This window comes from Peromyscus maniculatus, chromosome 11 (genome assembly GCF_049852395.1).
Source record: "Peromyscus maniculatus bairdii isolate BWxNUB_F1_BW_parent chromosome 11, HU_Pman_BW_mat_3.1, whole genome shotgun sequence".
NCBI lineage: Eukaryota > Metazoa > Chordata > Mammalia > Rodentia > Cricetidae > Peromyscus > Peromyscus maniculatus.
The window spans coordinates 100,021,120-100,038,967 of NC_134862.1; the positions used below are offsets into that span (position 1 = coordinate 100,021,120).

The 17,848-nt window shown below is 45.3% G+C and overlaps 1 protein-coding gene across 5 annotated transcripts in view; it reads left to right on the forward strand.

The window, feature by feature from the left end:
* Nsl1 (NSL1 component of MIS12 kinetochore complex) overlaps window positions 1–17,848 on the forward strand; it is a 50,688-nt gene that overhangs the window by 1,351 nt on the left and 31,489 nt on the right. For all 5 annotated transcript variants that reach the window (XR_013043508.1, XR_013043509.1, XR_013043510.1 and 2 more), the window contains exons 2-5: window positions 1,004–1,082; window positions 4,944–5,074; window positions 6,635–6,689; window positions 15,678–15,745. Coding sequence is in view for 2 of the 5 variants with exons in the window: in XM_042258848.2 (XP_042114782.1) it covers window positions 1,004–1,082; window positions 4,944–5,074; window positions 6,635–6,689; window positions 15,678–15,745 (333 nt within the window). In the remaining 3 variants the exon portion in view is untranslated. The remainder of the gene's footprint in view (window positions 1–1,003; window positions 1,083–4,943; window positions 5,075–6,634; window positions 6,690–15,677; window positions 15,746–17,848) is intronic.

The following is a 17,848-nucleotide window of genomic DNA, read 5'->3' on the forward strand; positions in this document are numbered from 1 at the left end:
TCCTGGGATTGTAATTCTGTATTCCAGTTTTTGTACCGCGGCTCCTGTTATTCCCTCCTTGGAATCAAGGCGAGAAACAGCTCGTAACATTTTTAGTAGTTATTTTGGGAGACAGCTGTAAATAAGAGGGCTTGTCTGATTCTAGAAAATTGCTAAGATGCTTAGAACATCAACGCACAGAAAAAGACCAATGTGGCTTAACCTCTTATATCCTATTGAATGAGATCTTAAAGACAATGAGAAGTAGTGGTCTATAGAGAAGTTTTGACGATGTTGATAAATCTCTGGGTAAAACTGAATAATGTAGTGGCATGTTCTTAAATGATTGGTGTAACTGCAGCAAGGATTTCAAAGACAGTTTGTATTCACATTTAATCTTCGAGAGTTTAACATCGTAAGAATCTTACTCTATAAAATCTTTTTTTTTTCTCCTTTAGTGCCTGGTATTGAATGCAGAGCTTTGCTCATGCTAGCAAAGCATTGCCCACTGAGCACATTGTAGCCCTTTTTATAAGATACTAGTATAGAAAATGTACTGTGACTCATAGTTACCAGTCATTTATTTATACTTATTTTTAATTATGCAAGTGATACAAAAGACATGCTCATTAAAAATATTTTCAAACAATAGCATTTATTAAGCCATCTTTGAATTCCCTGTCTGTCTGAACCCCTCTGGAAATAACTTACGATTTTGGAGACAGGTGGTGGAGCCTAACCCCTCTGCCCTTCTTTACAGTTTCCCCCTCTGTGTTCTTGTTTGTTATTTATGTGGTCATGCTGATGAGATGTCACTGGTAGAGCCGGTGCAGTACCACTGTGTGGTAAGGGTATTTAGCTTTCTCCTAATAGTTAACTTGGATTCAATTTTTTTCCTCAATTTTTCATTATTTCCATTCTGTTCTATAGAGATTCTTTTTTTTTTTTTTCTTTTTTGTTAAAATGTTTGAATTCAGTATTTAGAATCCCTTTTGCTGACTTGGCTGCTGTAAATGTATTGTAGACTTTTGAGTCGGCTGTGCAGGAGAATGTCAGCATCAATGGACAAGCCTGGCAGGAAGCTGCAGATCACTGTCTTATGGGTATGTGGCTTCTCTCTTCTATCATTAATTTCTGAGATTGTTTTTGCAGCTAACTTTATTTTGAATGCTGTTTTGCAATTTCTGTTTTTATTGTCTCTCTGTGGTGGTTTGAATAAGAATGGCCTCCATAGACATATATATTGGAATTCATAGTCATTGGGGAGTGGAACTGTTTGAGAAGGAGTAGGAGGTGTGGCCTTGTTGGGGGAAGTATGTCACTGGGAGTGGGCTTTGAGATTTCAACAGCCCATGCCAAGCCCAGTCTGTCTGTCTTCTCTTTGCTTGTGGATCTTTCTCTCTCTGCTTGTAGCTCTCAGTTTCTTCAGTGCCTGCTTGCAGGCCACCATGCTCCCTCCCATGATGATAATGGCCTAAGCCTTTGAAACTGTACACAAGCCCCCAATTAAATGCTTTCTTTTATAAGAGTTGCCTTAGTCATGGTTTCTCTTCACACTCGAACAGTAACTAAGACATACTCTCTCTTTTATAAACAGTTTATTGGATGGAGGTGTGCCTGTCATGGCACACTGTGGAGGTCAGAGGACAGCTTTCGGGAGTTGTTTTTCTCTTTTCACCATGTGGGCTCCAGGGATCAAACTCAGGTCCTCACTCAGGCTTGATGACAAGCATTTTAACCTGCTAAACCATCTTTCTGGCTTCAGTATCACTTATTTTAAAACACATTTAAATTGTTATGGGATAAAAAGAAGAAACTAATGTAGATCATTGAAGTCATAGCCCAAGAGAAACTCGGGGTACCTTGATCTATCCTGTCTGATTATCTGGTGTCTGAAAATGTCTGTCATCTGTTCTTCAGAAGCTTCTGTCAGTAGGCTGTTGGAAGATATTGTAGAATTATCCCCAATTAAAGAAATAGGCCTAGAATATCCCTGTGTTTCCTCATAAGCCAGGTTTATATCTTTGCAATGCTTAGATGATACTTAGAATGGATAGTGAAGTGTTCTTAGGTGTAAAGTTAAACCATAGGGTATTAACATTTGTAGATGGCTTCTTAAGACTTTTAGCTTATTCCAAAGACTTGATTGTACCTTTGTTTGTTTGTTTGTTTGTTTTTTGATACAGGGCTTCTCTGTGTAGCCCTGACTGTCTTGGAACTCTGTAGACCAGGCTAGCCTCAAACTCAGACTCACCTGCCTCTGCCTCCCAAGTGCTGGAATTAAAGGTGTGCGCCACCACGCCTGGCTTAGACTTGACTGTACCTCACCGGTGCTGGCATGCCTAAAGAAGGCCAAGTGTTGATGGAGAGAGAAAGCAAGGTCAGAGCAGGAAGGAACCATCAACAGAAAGGGAGTGATCCGCTTGAGAAAAGAGGCAGGCGTCCCTGTCTGCAGTACTGTCCAGAGGAGGGCTCCCCGACAAGAAGCCGCATGTGCCGTCTGTCCCTCTGTAACACTACTCAGGGCTGAGCCCCCTTGCTGTCACTCACTGCTTGTGTTCACGTTGTCCAGTCATTTGAGCTGATTGCAGGCCTGCTAGCAACTCACTGTGACATAACTTTTCTTCTCAGCGGTAAGGGAGTGCTTTGCCCAGAACATTTTCTTGTCTATTACCCGGGACTATGTTAGATTGTCCTTTTAAAATTATCAAAACAGAGTTTGGGTTTACGTATTAAAAGGATAAAACCAACAGCATCTGTTTTGTAAAATATTAACACAGTAATTGCTGATTAGTAGGGAATGTATAAACAATTAGCCAGAAGTACTTTCTACACCACATAGCTTTTCAGTGGGTCTTTATTTGAAACAAAACATTATACAAAAAGGCACAAGGGAGTGATATGTTTGGAAAGCCAGCATTGAGCTGGGAAAAGTAATAGCAAATGTGTCAAGAAAGCGAAGTTGAGGAGAGATTACCACATGCCTCAAAAGTGTTACAAGGGATTTGTACTTTATCGTGTGGTCTTGGAGAAATCATGGGAGTGGTGTGTGTGTGTGTGTGTGTTAGTGCTGGTGAACGAGCCTATAAACTCACGTATGTCAGGCCAAGTACTGTATCTGTGCTATAAAGCCCAGTCTTAGGTGAGGATTTTAAGGAGAATTACGTGACTAGATTTAACAGGCTTTGTTTCTGGGAGGCTTCTCAGGGACAGAGGTTTAACCTGCTTTGTTTATGGACATCCCCAGCTCCTGCACACAGTACCGCTCTGGAAAGAAAGCAGACTGTGTGTGAGGCAGCGTCTCTCCCCCTGTTGTAACTGCCATGGATGGGTCTGATCACAGGAAGTTTGGTCAGACAAATTTGTAAGGTTGTTCCTTGAGAGCAGAACTCTGTTTTCAGAATTAGACGCTCACCCAATATTTGTCCATTTGTTTATACGTTGTGCTTTTACAAATTCTACCCCTTGGTGGCGCTAAGAAACTGTTTTCCTACATAGAAGATTTCACTGACAGATGAGATGGCTGAGCCCAGACAGGGGCTTGCTGTGCAGACCTGGGCAGAGGAGGAAGGAGAGAACTGATTCCAAGGACTTGTTCTTTGACCTCTCCACGCATGCTTGGCACATGTGCCCTTCCCCCTCACACACACAGTTTTTAAAAAGAGCGTTTATAAAATGCTGTGCTGGTCCTTGCAGGCCAGTGACTTCGCTTTTCAAATGAACATGATAAAATTTCAAGTTGCTTATTTCAGTAAGTGTTCCAAGTGAGACATATTCCTCAGACATCCTCCAAGGGCCACTGAGTGGACTCAGTGTTTGTCACAGGAGGGAGAGGCCGTCCCCACTCCTCTTCACAGTCTAGATGTGACATGCGTATGCTGACGTACACCAGCCAGCTCTCAGAATGTTTCAGAAACTGTGCCAGTCAGACTCCTTCCTAGTAAAGCTTTAGTCAGTGAGATAGCGTTGCCTGGCACAGCAGAGCTCAGGGTGCGAGTCGTTTAACCGAAGACTCGGGTCTTTAGCATTCGTAACCACTTAGTATTTCTTAGGGTTTTTTCTTTCAGTACCGGGGATTGAGTGCAGATCCCTACCAGTGCAAGGCGGATGTTCTTACCACTTAGCTGCCCTCCCCAACCCAGCATTTTTACTCTAAGTTATTTTTTTAAACGAGGCCAAGTGCGTCTGCTGCACTCTCGTCATTTCTGTGCCCTACCCTAGACCTCCTGAGTCCAGATTTACACCCTAGTAACATATGTTACTCCCTTGGTAACCATTCCTCCTTGTGGAGCTTGGGAACCATTGTCTTTCAACAGAGGAAAGAGCTGGTAAAACAGTTACCACGAAATGAGAAAGTCCCCCAGGTCGCCGTACCTTTCATATCCCCGCCCCCGCCATGAGTTAGGCGTTCACACCTGGGCGTTCTTTTTACTGCTGTTGTCAAAGTTTGCCCATGGTATGAGATGCCGTCTAGAGTCTGTTGTGAGGAAGAGGGTACAGGGCTGGACTCAGGGCCCTGCGAGGTCTAAACATGCTCTGCAGCTGAGCTACACCTCAGCCCTTGTCCCTGTAGTTTATCCTTTTAGATTGCTTCTGTTTGCAAAGACTCCACATCCTTACAGTTTCCTTTCCCAAAGCTGTTTCCCTGGCCTTTTTTCATTCCGTGCCTTCGTTTATATGTAGATTTCAAGCTTGAATGTTTCTTTCCAGTCGGTAACTCCCACTGGTGGTGTTCCGTGGTTCTGTGTCCTTTGTCTTTATACCCTTGTTGCATTTATCAGGTTACAGTTGCTGTCTCGTGGGGTCATGCCACATTCGTCTTTGTACTTCCTGGAGGTACTTGATGATTGATCAGTACAGAAATGAGGGGGCTCCATTAGTTTTCCATGCTTGTTTTCTTTAACGATTTTGTGAATTGAGTGTATATAATGTTTCTATACTAATATGGACTTTTTCTGGAATAGATTCTGACATCAAAGTGCTTGAAGATGAATTTGATGAGCTCATAGTAGATGTGGCAACAAAACGTAGACAGTACCCGCGAAGGATCCTCGAGAGTGTCATCAAAACCCTGAAAGCACAGCACGAGATTCTGGTGAGATGTTTACATTCAAATTCTCACACAGTATTTCACCACAATAAAAAATTAGATTACCTGTCATGTAGGGCAGGTTGGCCTTGAACTCCTGATCTTCCAACCTCCACCTCAAGTGCTGGGATTGCAGTATGTACTACCACAGCTGGCTGGCTCTGCTTTTCAGACGGGCAGAGCCATAGGTCTGTTCTCCTGTAGGCATCAATCACCATGCCAGTCACAGACCCGGATTCTCAGGTTTATTACGACTGGGACAAATGGAAGTGAGGCGAGCCCTGGCAGATTGGACCGAGTCTCCTTCTGGGTGTTGAGGAGACTTGCCGGGGTGGCATTGTCCCTCCTCCTGACCGTATGCGGGCTTTAGAGTGTGCAGTCCTCTATGCCTTTAGGGTTTTTTGTTTTTTTTTTGTTTTTTTTTTTTTTGTTTTTTCGAGACAGGGTTTCTCTGTGTAGCTTTGCGCCTTTCCTGGAACTCGCTCTGTAGACCAGGCTGGCCTCAAACTCACAGAGATCCGCCTGCCTCTGCCTCCCGAGTGCTGGGATTAAAGGAGTGCGCCACCACTGCCCGGTGCCTTTAGTTTTTAAATCAGCAGCTTTTCAGTGTGAACCTTCCAGTAGTCCCTCCTTCAGCAGTGTTTCTGGGCATTAAAGGTCTGCCGTTGCCCTAAACACCCAAAGTCATGGCACAATAGGGAAAAAATCCACGTGAATGCTTCCTCTTTCTCACAGCACTCATCCTTAAAGAAAGCCCTCCCTAAACCTCAGGAAAAATGCTGGACGTGTATTGACTGTGCCGTGCCTCCCTCCTCACCTCCCTGACTTCCCTGAGGAGAACCCTGAGACTCGCCAGGGAGGTTGAGGTGCAGAGAGAAAACTGGAGAGCGTCCATTGTCCCGTGGCCCTTCCTTTTCACACTTGGGCTCTGGTTATCATTGAGCAAGAGGAGAAAGGAACATTTCCCTTTGCCTTTTGCCTGACTGGGATGGCCAGCTGGCCCGTGTGCTGCTTCGGGTGTGGAGAGTAATGGGCTGGGCTGGTAATCTAGCCACTTGTTAAAACGTTCCTGTGGAAATTGGAATTGAAACATTTGTCCTGAATGAACTCCATCACACTTTGGTCATTGTCCTGTATTTTACAAACCACTATGCCCTCCTCACTTTGTTTTTTACTATAATCTTCATGGGGCTGTTTCCTACTGTATGCAGCAGAGGGCAGTACATAAAAGGTATTCAAACCTGGGCATGGTGGCTCTCGCCTTTAATCCTAGCACTTGGGTGGCAGAGGCAGGTGGATCTCTGAGTTTGAGGCCAGCCTGGTCTACAAAGTGAGTTCCAGGACAATTATGCAAAGAAACCCTGTTTCAAAAACCAACCACACAAACAAAAAGGTATTCAAACCTAAGGACATTTTCCCGACAGAGTTCATGATCTAAAAAGAGAAGACCTTGAAGCTAACACTATTGACTGTATACGTATACTTGCTTACACTAGCTGAAAGACATGCTTATTTATCTGAGGCATCACATGTCTAAACTAATGTTTTAATCTGTGCTGTCTTTAGAAGCAGTATCGCCCTGTTGTTCCTCCCTTGGACCTGAAGTGTGACCCTGACCCAGGTAAGCCAGTCCCGGAATGTGTGGACGATGAAGGGTCCTCAGTGATGGTCCCCAGCTGTGAGTCCTCTCCTCCACACTGATGGAGCGCTTGTTTGTAGATTTTATAATGTTCCTTGTGTTCTGCAAGTTTTCCCTCTCCAGTGTCACTGACCCAGATGTCGGACACTCTTGAGTGTGACAGCCGTTGTCTGTCCCCTCCGTCTCTCTCACTTCCGCCATAGGTTTCTTTCCTTTAGTCCTTGTTTTCAGGATTTCAGATTTTATCTTGAATATGGTCCTTCTGGTTTTGTCCATTTCTTTGTTATATTTAACTTCTTGAGTTAGTTCAGACATAGTTTTAATAAACACAGGGAAGGGCACAGATGAGGAGTCCTGCCTTATATTCAGATTTTCAGATGTTTTAGTTTCCAATTCCAGGTCTCTCTCACCAAGCCCTGCATTGGCTGCCTTCTGTCGTTCACACTGTTGTGTGGACACGGTGTCGTTCACTCTCTGTTGTGGACACGGTGTCGTTCCCTCTGTTGTGTGGACCCGGTGTCGTTCCCTCTGTTGTGTGGACACGGTGTCGTTCCCTCTGTTGTGTGGACCCGGTGTCGTTCCCTCTGTTGTGTGGACACGGTGTCGTTCACTCTCTGTTGTGTGGACACGGTGTCGTTCGCTCTGTGTTGTGTGGACACGGTGTCGTTCACTCTGTCGTGTGGACACGGTGTCGTTCACTCTGTGTTGTGTGGACACGGTGTCGTTCTCTCTCTGTTGTGTGGACACGGTGTCGTTCGCTCTGTTGTGGACACGGTGTCGTTCACTCTGTCGTGTGGACACGGTGTCGTTCGCTCTGTTGTGTGGACACGGTGTCGTTCACTCTCTGTTGTGTGGACACGGTGTCGTTCACTCTCTGTTGTGGACACGGTGTCGTTCCCTCTGTTGTGTGGACACGGTGTCATTTGCTCTGTTGTGTGGACACGGTGTCGTTCGCTCTGTTGTGTGGACACGGTGTCGTTCCCTCTGTGTTGTGTGGACACGGTGTCGTTCACTCTCTGTTGTGTGGACACGGTGTCGTTCCCTCTGTGGTGTGGACACGATGTCGTTCCCTCTGTGGTGTGGACACGGTGTCGTTCACACTGTTGTGTGGACACGGTGTCGTTCACACTGTTGTGTGGACACGGTGTCGTTCACTCTGTGGTGTGGACACGGTGTCGTTCCCTCTGTTGTGTGGACACGGTGTCGTTCACTCTGTGTTGTGTGGACACGGTGTCGTTCACTCTGTGTTGTGTGGACACGGTGTCGTTCACTCTGTTGTGTGGACACGGTGTCGTTCCCTCTGTGGTGTGGACACGGTGTCGTTCCCTCTGTGGTGTGGACACGGTGTCGTTCCCTCTGTTGTGTGGACACGGTGTCATTTGCTCTGTTGTGTGGACACGGTGTCGTTCACACTGTTGTGTGGACACGGTGTTGTTCACACTGTTGTGTGGACACGGTGTCGTTCACTCTGTGTTGTGTGGACACGGTGTCGTTCACTCTGTGTTGTGTGGACACGGTGTCGTTCACTCTGTGTTGTGTGGACACGGTGTCGTTCACTCTGTTGTGTGGACACGGTGTCGTTCACTCTGTTGTGTGGACATGGTGTCGTTCCCTCTGTGGTGTGGACACGGTGTCGTTCCCTCTGTGGTGTGGACAAGGTGTCGTTCACTCTCTGTTGTGGACACGGTGTCATTCCCTCTGTTGTGTGGACACGGTGTCATTTGCTCTGTTGTGTGGACACGGTGTCGTTCCCTCTCTGTTGTGTGGACACGGTGTCGTTTGCTCTGTTGTGTGGACACGGTGTCGTTCACTCTCTGTGGTGTGGACACGGTGTCGTTCCCTCTGTTGTGTGGACACGGTGTCGTTCCCTCTGTTGTGTGGACAGGGTGCCATTCACTCTCTTACTTTCGTTCCCAGTCCGGAAGAGGCATACTGTGGTTCTAAGATAATCAGAGTCAGGGCAGCCAGTTTGAGAGGGAGGAACTTACTGCAGATGATTTGGTAAACCAAAATGGCCTGGATGCCCGAGAGCTAAGGTCAGTCTGGCGTACATTATGGGGCTGCTGTGGCCGTGCGTTCTTCACGTGTTTAGAATTTTCTCGTGAACGCTCCCTGGACTTCCCTTGTGCGGCGCTCCGTCCTGCACCAGCTTGTGCTGCCTTCACCTAGTCAGGTGCAGTCCAGGGCGAGGGCTGTGGTTAAGAGGCCCTGCACACTTGTGGTAGTGAGACAGTCGGTGGGTAGGCACACGGTGCGGCCCCCCGGAGATGTTACCTGTCCCCCAGCACTTACGGTGTCGCTTGAAGTACAGTTGTGGGTTGGTGGCAAGTTTTCTTCCAGTCTCCATTTTATCTCAGCCTTGGCTGTAAACCAGGGAAGCTGATGGGTCCCACTTCTACCCCGCTGGAGCACACTGGTTCCTTCCATTTTACAGGGAGGCAGATTTGTAGCTACTGTTCCCTAGCCAGGGTCTGCGTAATGAAACAGTCCTGGCCAGGTTGTGTGGGTTGAAGTAGTGAAGTCCTGCCGCTGTGGCCTTGGCTGAGGGGTCAGTCATCTCCTCAGGACCCAGAAATAGCATCTAGTCTGCAGTAGCGTGGTGCTCAACCAGTGGGTAGCAAGAGCCTGGAACGGTGTGCTCGGATGAAAGGGAGCCGCTGTGCAATGGCAGACAGGAAGTCGTATGGCTACTATCAAAAGGAGGAAATCTGAGTCCGTGGAACAAAAGAATTGACGAATAAGATCAGACACCTGGCTGAGGCCAGATCAAAACCCCTGGGTGAAGATTTTGACAGCCCAAGAGAGACTGAGGCTGAGTAGTTGTTGGGGTTTCTGTTTTATTTTATTACTCTTTTGGCTCTTTGACTCTTTGGGGACCGACCACTGAACCCCCAAATAAGTCACACACAGAGGCCTATTATTACTTATAATATTATTATATTGTTACCTATAATTATTATATTATTAATATTATTACCCAGCTTGGCTTGTTTCTAACCAGCTTTCCTTAAATTATCCTGTCTACCTTTTGCCTCTGGGCTTTTTCCTTTTCTTACTTCTGTATATCTTACTTTCACTCTTACTCCATGGGTGGCTGGGTGGCTGGGTGGCTGGGTGGCCCCTAGCATCCTCCTTTCCTTATTCTCTTGCTCTTTCTTCTTTTCCTCCCAGATTTCTCCTTCTATTCTCTCTGCCTGACAGCCCCGCCTATCCTTTCTCCTCCTTGCTATTGGCCACTCAGCTTTTTATTAGACCATCAGGTGTTTTACACAGGCCCAGTATCACAGCCTCACAGAGTTAAACAAATGCAACATGAAAGAATCCACCACATCTTTTCATCATTCACACGAATATTCCACAGCATAAACAGATGTAACACATCTTCAACAGATACTCCACAACAAGCCTGGCTCCACAGTGCTGCTGAAGAGTGAGGTCCGTGGGCCTACATGTGTAACCTGTTTCTGTTTTCAGCAAGGGTGCTGATTTCCCTCCTCACTGACTCACGGCGTCCGTGTGTCCTCTGAGCATGCTTGCTTGTTCATGCTCAGGAAATACATTGCAAGTAAATGGGAAGCTCTCAGCTAGGGCATTTCTGCTGAATTTGCAGGCCTTGGAGCTTCATGTTCCCTTGTTTAGTCAGGCAGTGACCCGGAAGCAAAACTGGGCTCATTACTCAATCTTTCATTTCCACTTTTTCATTTCCCTCTGTTTTAGAAAGCAAGCAGCTAGGGGAGAGTGTTCTCAGAGGTTCTGAACTTCCACATTTTGTAAGGGCAAACGTTTCCCCCCAGCTATGTACTAATTAACTATTTACCAATAAGACGTGGTTCTCGTCTGTCAGGAGCAGCCTTGACTAGTCATCAGTGTAAAGCCCCTGAAATGAAGAGGTTCTTTCCCCGTTCACTGCGTTAAACACGTAGTGGTGGCAGAGAGGTGTAAAGTTCTCCTGGAGTCACTGAGTTCCAGGCCCACCCTGCAAGCAGAGTGCTCAGATGGGCCTCTGGTTTTCTGTAAAGCTGTCTGGCTTCAGGCACTGCTGAGCAGTCTGTGGGCGGCACTCATAGACACTTACACTTCAGGGTTCAGCTTTGAGTCTGGGCTGCAGAACTTGTACTGTAAAGAGGAAAAGAGAGAGTTTATTTTGGAGATAAATAGGAGTGAACATGGCCGGGGAGTGCAGATTTCGGTTACTGCAGATTTCATGTTGCAGTGTGGTAACAGTTTCGTGGAGTTTTACATTAACAGTGAAGATAGTCATAAACTGAGATCTTTTTGGTGCATTTCTGGGAGTGTCAGGTAGGTGGTTACAGAGAAGCTGTGGCCTACGATGCTGTCGGACAGCATTGTTAGCTCTCTCTCTAGCTGACAGAAACTGGGGTCTGTTGGTGCATGTCAGGTCTCTAAGGGTCACTTACAAAGGAGGGCGTACATGACTGTAAAGGGCACTAAAGATGACTCAGGTGATTTGGCTCTGAGTTGAAACATTTTATTCTTTCCCCATTGTGCTGAGTCAGTTAATCAGCCTTAGAAGGTTCTGAAATTCTCTTAGGAACTTTTGTTGACATTGGTAAGCATGATACATATTGCACCGTGAGGATGTTCTTGTGGAGCCTGTGGAGAAGGAGGCACAGAGCACACTTAGGGGAAGCCCACCCCATCTCTTACATGGGCTGGGCCAGCCATGGGCACTGGATGCTCATGTGTTCTTCTCAGTCATAAAACATGACAGAGTCACTTAGAATCCTTGTGAGCAAAGGAGCAAAAAGCTTATTGCTTTGGAATTTCTTCAAGAATTCATGTTGGGAAATGATGTTTTTATCTTCCTAAAAATTTTTATTTATTGTGTGTTTTTGCGTGCGTGCGTGCGCACGTGCGCGTGCGCACGCACGCGCACACACACACACACACACACACACACACACACACACACACACGAATGCTATAGTAGCATGTGGAGGTCAGAGGACAACTTGCAGAAGTCAATTCTCTTCTTCTACCACATGGGTTCCAGGCATCAGTCAGGATTGGCAGCAAGTGCTTTTTCCTGCTGAACCATCTTGCCAGCCCAGAAAATAATTTTTATGTATGTGCAGTATATCCACACATTTTATGAGTTTTGTGTAGCTTTGTGTTTTGTTTTTGATATAGGATCTTGCTGTGTAGCACAGGACGGCCTGGAATGTGTGGTCCTCTTGCTGTTGCTTTCTGGGTGTGGAGGTTACAGATATGTCTCCTTGCCTGACTGTTAGGGATTGTTTTTAAGTGTGTGTGCTTTCTCCCCTTTTGTCTTTATTTTTGAAAACTTGTCTTTTATTCTATTCCTAGAATTATTGTAACTTGGGTTTTTTTTTTATATATTTTATTTTTTTTTTATTTTACAATACTATTCAGTTCTACATAATAGCCACAGATTCCCTTGTTTTCTCCCTTCCTGCCCCCCTCCCCTCCCCCCCTGCCCACCCGGGTTTTTGTTTTATCTTGTTTATTTTTGAAGCACTGTGTATCTCTGGCTGGCCTAGAACTCACTATGTAGAGCAGGCTAGCCTCAAATTTAGAGAGATCCACCTCCTCTACCCCCCAAGTGCTGGATTAAAGGCAAGCACTACCACACACTGCAGATACCTTTTAGTTTTGAATGCAGAGGATTCAATTTACTTAATTAAAAAAGAAAAAGTACTGTAAATTCATAGTTGAACATTTAATTTTAGAATGGTATCAGGAAACTTTCTTTATCCTGGAGCTAAGTTTTTCCCATTTGTGGATTTACATTTTTAGGAAGACAGTATGTGATTCTGGCAAAGCGATATTTTAGAGTGTTACATTGGATTCTAGAAGATGTGAGTCTGATTCTGTCCAGTTCCCGTCTCGGGTTATTTGTAGCCCTGCTCTGAAATGGCCTGAGGATCCCAGGATGTGATGGCCGCAGCAGAGCAGGCTTCGGGTGTCCTGCCCCGCGGTCCTTGCTTTCACAGGCCAGGTCCTCGGGAGACCCGCACTCACCAGCTTCACTTTTCGTTTTGTTTTGTTTGGGTTTTGGGGTTTTTTTGAGACAGGGTATCTCTATGTAGACCCCGCTTTCCCGAAACTTGCTCTGTAGACCATGCTGACCTCAAACTCCCAGAGATCCACCTGCCTCTGCCTCCTAAGTGCAGGCATTAAAGGCGTGGGCCATGCCCAGCTGTCCACACACCTCACGTTTAATCTCAGTTTTGTAGAAAAGCATCCGTCTGCTGGGTCCTGACGTCTGACACCAAGTGCATGCCCTTTGGTGTGAACACGGTTACTGCAGCCTTTCTGTCCTGTCTCTGGCTTTCACCAGAACTGTAAATCCTTCTTCTTATCCAGTCTTCACCAGCCGCCCTCGCCTGCTGCAAACCTTCATCCTGTCTACCCTTCATCACTGTCCTGGGAATCTCTTTACTTCTCTCCCTCTGTGGGTCGTGGTTCCTGGTTCCTGTTTTCTCCTGTTTCTGATACATTTCCTTATTTGGGGAGAGCATATCCTATCCATCTGCCTCCGACCCTGTTCTCCTCAGTCCATTTGGCACCAGATCCCTGTTTAAGGCAAACTATCCATAATAATATTGTCCTCTGTGAGTTGACGTCACCCTCTTTGATTAAGGAAGTGCCTGATATCGTGGCTGTTCCCTGTCATAATTTTGAGTACTCTCAGGTACTGTGATCACTACTAAGGATCCCAGGGTTGGAGAACATAGTCTTCTTCCCAGGACATTCCAGACTTCTCATTGGTGTGCATACTGCCCTCTAGTGGCCCCTCTGAAAAAGTTGGAGGATGTTTGGGGGTAAGGAGTGGTGTAAATTATAAAATTTGTGAAAGGGATTTGTAGTCATGCCAGAAATACTAAATGTCTTAGGTATCTAGCTCCATTGTAGAATACCCATCACACACTTGGGTGTGAAAATCGGTAAGTATGCAAGCCTAGAGCCTAGCTCCATTTTACACACAAGCCCAAACCACTCTTGGGCTTCTATGTTGTCATTGTTTGTACAACAGATGAAAAACAGGCATTGTTCAGCAGTGGGAAGATAAAGACCAAAAAAGGTGGCATGAGGTATTTTAGGAATTGTTTGTAGTAGTCATTGATAGAACTTAATCTGGGGAGGCAGAGGCTGGCAGATCTCTGTGAGTTCAAGGCCAGCCTGGTCTACAGAGCAAGTTCCAGGACAGGCTCCAAAGCTACACAGAGAAACCCTGTCTCAAAAAATCAGAAACAAAAAAAAAAGAACTTAATTTGTAAGAGACCTAGAGAAGAGATCACAGGCCAAGGTCTGTAGCTGCTGCTGCTCCTAGTAAAAGCTGCAGCAGCAGTCAAGACTGTGGCTGCCCTGTTCACACACAGAAGTAAGAGTCAGTGTTGCATACGTGTGCTTGTTGTAGAATAACATACAGTATGCAACTTGATCAAGTTATGCATGAGTACATGTGTATGTAACCACCACCATCTAGATATGAGTGTCCGATGGCCAGAAACATGGTAAACATTTTAGACCACGTTCAGATGTGTCCATTATGTTTTTATGTATACAGTGAACACAGCAGGATGCCAAAATCCTGGAATCATAAGGAAAATGGTCTATTGTGTTTCTGTCAACTAGTGAACCTATTTCTTTAAATTTAGAAGTATTTTATCTGGGAGAAAGTAAAGTGAGGAATAAGATGTATTGGACACACCCCCAGAGACCTGCAGACCTCCCAGTACACTTGCCTGGTAACCAAGCATTTAACACATTGGCCTTTGGGGAACATTCAGGATCCACTGGAATGTTCTAGATAGTCATTTACTGAGAATTTGAATTTACACTTACGACTAAATGCGTTAATTTGAAGACATACTGCTCTCATGTTGGATTGGTTATCTGTTGTTACTTAAATTATCTCAAAATTTAACATCTAAACATTAAACACGTGTTCTATCCCTTGTGGTTTCTGAGGTCGTTAACCTAGTAGAAGGGACTTTAGTTCCTCCCAGCATGGGCTCTAAGCTTCCTGCCGTGACAGAGAGTGCCCACTCATGTTGGAGTTGTTCTAAAACACCCTAGTCTTGGCAGTGACATGCTGTCAGAGCTGTGAGTTACTAGTCACACAGAGAGGGAAGGACTGCATGCACAGGGGCGTGCACACTGAAGAGGGACTTTTTGATCATTGTGAGGGTGGCTAATGTACACAAGGATGCTAAGGTTTTGTTGCTGTGTTTGGGCTCTCTAAAGGAACAACCGATGAAATGAATTTGAGAGAGACAGTGTTATTAGAGTGGCCTACAGGCCATGGTCCGGGTGGTTCAGTTATGTCTGTGTCCCGATGGAAAGGCCAAGGTTTAGTCAATTTCCAGTCTGGTGCTGGAGTCCCAGGGAATTCCTGTTGAATTGTTGGTCTTCAGTCTACATTGAAGTCCTAGAGAAGTAGGTTCTAACAGTGAAGGAATGCCTGAGCAGCAGGCGGCACACAATGTGCATGTGAAGATCAAACACAGCTTTGTGAAGTGGATTCTCTCCTGCATCCTTGCAACCTTGCCTCAGTTCTGGGACTGAACTCTTTTTGCAGCCACTTTGCTTAGTCATCTTACTGGCCTGTGTTTTGCTTTTATAAGATTCAGAATCATTTAAAAAGAAGTCTTAGCCTGCTCTTGTCTTAAAACTTGATAATGGATAGAGGTACCAGCTGCAGGAGTGTTTATACAACAGATACCTGGTGCTCTTGCACAGCGGGGCTGCTCAGCATGGAGCCTGTGTGCACACCTTTGAATTGCACTCTGCTGCTCTCCTGGTCCTCTTATTCATCTTGATAATTGAATGGGGCATTGGCTTTAGTAGATTACAAAGTACTCTAAAGGAGAATAGACTAAGGTGCGTGTTCCTAACAGATTTCTGTCTGGATTGCATCTAAATGGCTTTATGGTTGGCTAACTAGATAAAGAACCTAAAATACTGTTTGGTGGTTTCTTGCAGCTTCTCATGTGGAAAATTTGAAATGCCGTGGGGACGCCATAGCTAAGAAAATCAATGACGCCATGAAGGTAAAAGCTGTACTAAGTGATCGAGTGGGAAAAGACTGGTGCTTGCTGTCGGTGCCGGGTGTGTCTGGGGCTGCAGGAGGATCTCAGGAACTGTTACGTGGTTCAGAGTGTGTTTGTTAAGTAGCAGTAACATCCAGAGCTCCATTTATCAGGCGCCTACTGTGTGCCACGTATTCTGCCTGGCAGGTTCCTCCTGTGAGCTGTGGATCCCCCGGCTTCTCCAGTGAGGTTGTACGTTAGGGGCCGAGCTGGCAGCTTGTTAGGCACTGTGGGACGATACTGTTGGTAGCATTTACGGAGCGTGTGGTTTCTGCTTTACCTTTGCTGTCTTCTTAACTCTCACACTAACCCAGAAGATCGGTATCTTAACCCCCAGTGTGTGGAGGGAAGACTGAGAGTCCCTGAGCCAGGACATCTGGCTTCGGAGCTTGTCTGTTGTTGTTTCTGCTTTGTGCTGGGTCTGGACCCAGGCCTGCCATGTGCTCATCACACATTGTACCCTGAGCTGTGTGCTAGCCATGGAGTTCTGCTCTTAATCGCTCTGTTACACTACTCCAGCCGGAGAGCCTCACGGTCATCATCGCATGGTTTCAATTGGGACATTTATTTTACCTAAACATGAAAATCAATTCCTAGTACATGGAAATGATTTTAAACTCCTTCAGAACCTCTCTAGTTCCGATGTCCATTTTCTGTGGCATTATTTTTTAGTTTATATGGATTCCATGTTTTTCTGGAAATTGGTCATCTATTGCTTTTATCCTATCCTTGATCCAGAGTTGGTGGGCCAGGTATTCAGTTGGCCTCGTTTTTTTTTTTTGGAACACAAATGGGATCATTCATTTCCTTCCTGTCGTTTCTTTCATCTTCTAATAGTGGAGTTGAGTTCTTTTATTTTGGGAACAGGGCCTCACTGTGTTCCACAGACTAGCTTCAAACTCGTTTTAGTCTCCCGAGCACAGAGATTATGTAGATGTAACCAATCGTATTATTAAAATAAGAAACACAGAGCCAAGGTAAAAGAGAAAAGCCGAGAGGTCAGAGCTCAGAGATAAAATCTTACCTCCTGCAGTGCTCCTAGCTTCCCCGAGAGAGGGAGGTACTTCCTGTGTCCCTGTTTAAATAATCTTTCTGTTCTGCCTTCTCATTGGTTGTAAACCCAACCACATGACTGCCTCATCACTGCCTGTAAGTACCGCCCTCCAGGTCTTAAAGGCGTATGTCTCCAATACTGGCTGTATCCCTGAACACACAGAAATCTACCTAGCTCTTCTAACCACCACGCTCTCACTATGGCTCTAATAGCTCTGACCCCAGGGCAACTTTATTTATTAACATAAAATTAAAATAACATTTCAGTACAAATAAAATATCACCACATTTCCCCTTTTCTATTTTAATAAAAAGAAAAAAGGCAAAAGGTTATAACTAACAAAAGAAAACCTATATACAAAAGTACAATAACTATATACAATATATACAAGTAACAAATACCTAAACGATGTCTAGTCCATTTGTATTTGACAAATCAGAGAAAATAATTCCCTTATCTATCCTATTTTAGTAAGTCCAAAATGTATCTAATTCACTTTCTATCCTAATTAATCTTCAACTATAACTAACTAATCTTCAACTCCCTCAGAGACCCAAGAAGGAAATAATATTAGCTAACAAAAATAAAAACAGGAAGTGCACAAAAGCAACTTCCAAAAATTTTGTGAGTTGACAGAAACAGCCAGCTGCCTGGACAGTCACCTGAGGTTTCTCTGCAGTGTTGGGGCATCATCTTCAGCCTATAGGCTTAGCGTATCTGACAGACTCATTTGTGAAGTAGGTTGTACACAAGGTCAACAGTTCAACCTCACACTGGGTGAGAGCAGTCCATGTACCAGAAACACCTGAATTCCACTAGTGTCATGTCATGATTCAGGATTTTAAATTCTGGAAATTGTTGATGGTTTTTGAATTCAGCTGTCCATTCTTCTTGGCTGTGTATATATGGCTTCATCTAAGCATGCCCTTCTCCACATCCCTCTATTAAATGCCAGTCTACTATTGAGAGGCGTGAGCTTTCAGTTGCTGTTCCATTGCACAACAGAAGCC